At 44.3% G+C, this 3,603-nt stretch overlaps 2 protein-coding genes across 2 annotated transcripts; one reads left to right on the forward strand and one right to left on the reverse strand.

The window, feature by feature from the left end:
• Window positions 1–1,822: 1,822 nt before the first annotated feature.
• On the forward strand, window positions 1,823–2,280 carry PPTG_23201 (hypothetical protein; the record flags this gene model as incomplete). The annotated part of the gene is made up of 3 exons (XM_008909017.1): window positions 1,823–1,877; window positions 1,937–1,994; window positions 2,055–2,280. The coding sequence occupies 3 exons, from the start codon at window positions 1,823–1,825 to the stop codon at window positions 2,278–2,280; spliced, it is 339 nt and encodes a 112-aa protein (XP_008907265.1).
• Window positions 2,281–3,101: 821 nt separating this feature from the next.
• Window positions 3,102–3,389, reverse strand: PPTG_23202 (hypothetical protein; the record flags this gene model as incomplete). Its single annotated transcript, XM_008909018.1, has 1 exon — window positions 3,102–3,389. One exon carries the CDS (start codon window positions 3,387–3,389, stop codon window positions 3,102–3,104), a length of 288 nt encoding a protein of 95 aa, XP_008907266.1.
• Window positions 3,390–3,603: the final 214 nt, after the last annotated feature.

Raw genomic sequence — 3,603 nt, forward strand, 5'->3', positions numbered from 1 at the left:
TCTACGCCGACCAACAAGTGCTACCTTAAACCTTGTACGTCTTTAACGATGTATTCAAGTGCCCACAGGCGCTGCAGAACGGTGACAACTTCACGGCTCCTCTTGTGTCGTTCCTTCCTACCGTTGCAGTGCTGGCAAACTTCTACTTGGCTGCTCAACTCAGCTACACGGGCATCTACACGAGCGTCGCGTGACTGGCAGCGAGCGTTATCTTCTACTTTTGCTACGGCTATAAGCACTCGGCCGGTCGTACCGGCTGGAGTGCGCTGATGAGTCTACCGCGTGACTCTACTTGCGTTCTCCCATGATCTCGGACAAGAAACAAGTCCAGGAGTAGAACATTTCTTTAGTATTTAGTTGAGGGTATTGTTTTTAAAAATAAACACTAAAAACTTCGCTTTGTTTTGTACCGATGTCGACTCGTATAAGGAACGCATCACAAACCGACGCGGGTCCCGCGTCGATGTATGGGATTTTATATTTGAAGCATACTGAAACTAAGATGCGGGTCCCAGGAAAAAATAGTCCAGAGAGATTTTCGTTTAAGTTACCAAATCGTATTTTTTTTTACAGATTTGCACAATAATATTGCATTTTGCAGGAATAGCAATCATTTTTAGTTCATTTTAATTTCATTTTAATGTTGTTTAGATAATAATACTAAATTTTATTTTTAATAGCAAATGCAATATTTATTACTTTTTGAAAATACATTTTAAAATATAATGAAAAACGTTTTGGAATTTAAACCATGGCCGTGGTAATGGAAAAAATATTTTGAAAGATCTGATTGGCCGGGATGGCATTCAGACGAAAACAACCCATTAAAATTTTAATGGGTTCTTTTCGTCTGAATGCCGTCCAACAGCAAGGTTTATTTGAGTTATTCGGAACAACTCAAAATAGTCCAATTTTGGGACGTAATAATATATGCTTGGATGGCAAGCGACATTTTCATCGAAAGTTCTACAAGTTCGTTGTCGTTGAGTAATAAAATATGGCTGGAAGCCAGTATTGATGATTTGCAGTGTGATTTTTTTTGGACGAAAATTGTCGGTACTGCAATAATTGTATCAATTTACTTTACAGACAACACACAAAAAGTGTTGGCACAATTCATTTTTATTGGGACGACGCTCTTCATTACCAAATTGACGATTGCCGTCAATTTGGTAATGAAAAGTGCCGTCCTATAGGTTGAGTCCCTACCAATGGGACATGTTGTTACTATGCTTCTCCTGCGCCTGCTTCGCAACCGCAGTATCTGCTTTGTCAAAGCTGCGTGTGAAGTATTCATGTAGTAAAGTACGTTTCAAACCGTTATTATTCTTTAAAATTTAAAATAACCTCTCCAAGGTGTCACAACAACGGGGGCAATTCCAAAAAATGTGCATACGATACCAGTGCGTACAATTAACTCCTTAGTTCCCCGCATGTTGGACCGTATTACATAAGGGCATTAACCCTAGCTAACCTTTTTCGCAGCATCTATTTTATGTTGAAGGTCCAACATAAGCTATATTTAAACTTGAAAATTGTATTGGGCAAATTGAGAAGACACCTCATAGTGAAAACAAGGCGAAACTGTGGGGATAAACCAACCGGATGCACAGGCTTAGGGCCACGGGATCAGTGCATCGGGACAGAGGGCGATCACTACGAACTGGTGGCCACAAACTCCCTCATTCTTGAAAACGGCGAAGAGAGACGACAAGCAGAGCTCGGATGGTGAAGACGGCGGGGAAAGCACCCCATCCCCCCCAGGCAAGACCCCCAGCGACACCTACGGAAGCTCAGACGCAATTATGAGTTACCGGACGCTATGACGGCGGAGCCGAAGGAAACGAAGGCCTCCGCACCACGAAGACAAAAGAAACGTGCCTCCAAGACGTGAAGAAGCGTCATCGGTCCTGCAAGGGGTGTGACTATTACAAAGTTGAACCGCGTAAGCTCACAAAGTACTTCTGCCCGGAATGCTCTACTGGAAACAAACGGTACGTACATTTCGTTTGAAACAGCTTCGTGTTAGAAGTACTCACGATATTCTATTGCAGCAAATACCTGTACAATGTGGGCAGAGATGGCAGAGATACGTGCTTCCGTGTCTGGCATCTCGAATGGAACACCGGGAATGACATTCCCCGTGAGCTCGTGCGGAACCACAAGATGCGGGACCGTGCGCCGCCAACCAAGCCTGGTAAGAAGCGCCGATGCCGCCAGCGGCAGTCAGGAGACCAGCAGAGTGTTGGAAGCGATGGTAGTGGAGAGGAAGGCAAATGAGGAGCTGGTTTGTGATCAGCCGCTGTGGAAGTGCGGTTGGCGTGATCGAGTGGCTGGTTATGCAGAATGCCATCAATTGAAACAAACCGTTTTATTGGCTAAATGTGTCAACTGCATTGTTGCTGGACGCTTGCAATACCCCAGAAATAGGCTCATCAATAAACAGGACTTGCCTTATGTTCATTTCGACGACATTAGAGATGCCAAAGACTGATTTCGCCTACATATCACCTCGTAATGTTGGATATTGTGGCATTTCTCCACAAGGCGCCCTTTTCTTCACCCTTTATCCCTCGCGTACTTAAGGATGACTTATACTAATTTCTATACATTTTTATGTAAGACCTCCAACATAAGAAAAAAGATTTGATGCCGGGAACTAAGGGGTTAAGCCACCGATACGATATCGGTATACCCGTATGTACAATTAAATTGATTTGGGCCCTGTGATACAGTACTTCGTATCACAAGTATATCAATCATATTGTAAAGCAATAACTGTATTACTGCAGAGCAAAAATAATCTTATTTTCAGACAAATAACAATATTATTGAAAAACAGTAGCAATATTATTGAAGCACAATAGCAATGTTATTGGTGATACAGCTAGTGGGTCAAAAATCAGTGTTCCCGATAATGCAATTCATGGATTAACCTCTAGCTGCGGCAGCAAAAAATGAATTATTGCATTAATTAGCATTACTGCGGCGCACATCATCAACTACCTGGACGTCCCAAAGCTCCTTGTTGTAAAGCAAGCACATTACCTTTTCGAGCTTTTCCGGCTCCATCCTTTTCCTCAGGTCTGTGTAGACGAGTTTCACGGACGAGAAAAGCGCTCGCACTCGTTGGAGGTTGGTGGGATGAAAGCAACATCCTCGTATGCCGCACGCTTGGCCACCTTGCACCGCTTGAATGCCTCTTTCACAATTGAGTCACGTTGCTCTTCCACAGTATCTCCTGCTTTGTCTGCATCACGCAGTCTAAATTGAGAGCACGCCACCTTTTCAGCAGCCGTCAACGCCTCTCCCCGCTGCAACTTAACGAGGCCAGATTCTAAGTTTGGATAGTTGACGATGGCTGCGTTGGCAGCCAGTCGTGCCTTCATTGCCGGGTATCAGATGGTTGAGTAGGTTGGTGTAGCCGTTGCCCTTTTTGTAGACTTTAGCGCACGTGTTGCAACTAAAGGTGCTGTCAGTACCCTTCGAAAAGAGCAGAGCACAGACTTGCTTGTTGCTGAGAGCCATGGTTGAGCGAGGACGTGGTGTTGGTTGAGTAGACGGGGGAAGGTTGGAGTCTGGAAATGCAGGGCTACTACTAGA

This window comes from Phytophthora parasitica (genome assembly GCF_000247585.1).
Source record: "Phytophthora parasitica INRA-310 unplaced genomic scaffold supercont2.32, whole genome shotgun sequence".
Taxonomy (NCBI): Eukaryota; Oomycota; class Peronosporomycetes; order Peronosporales; family Peronosporaceae; genus Phytophthora; species Phytophthora nicotianae.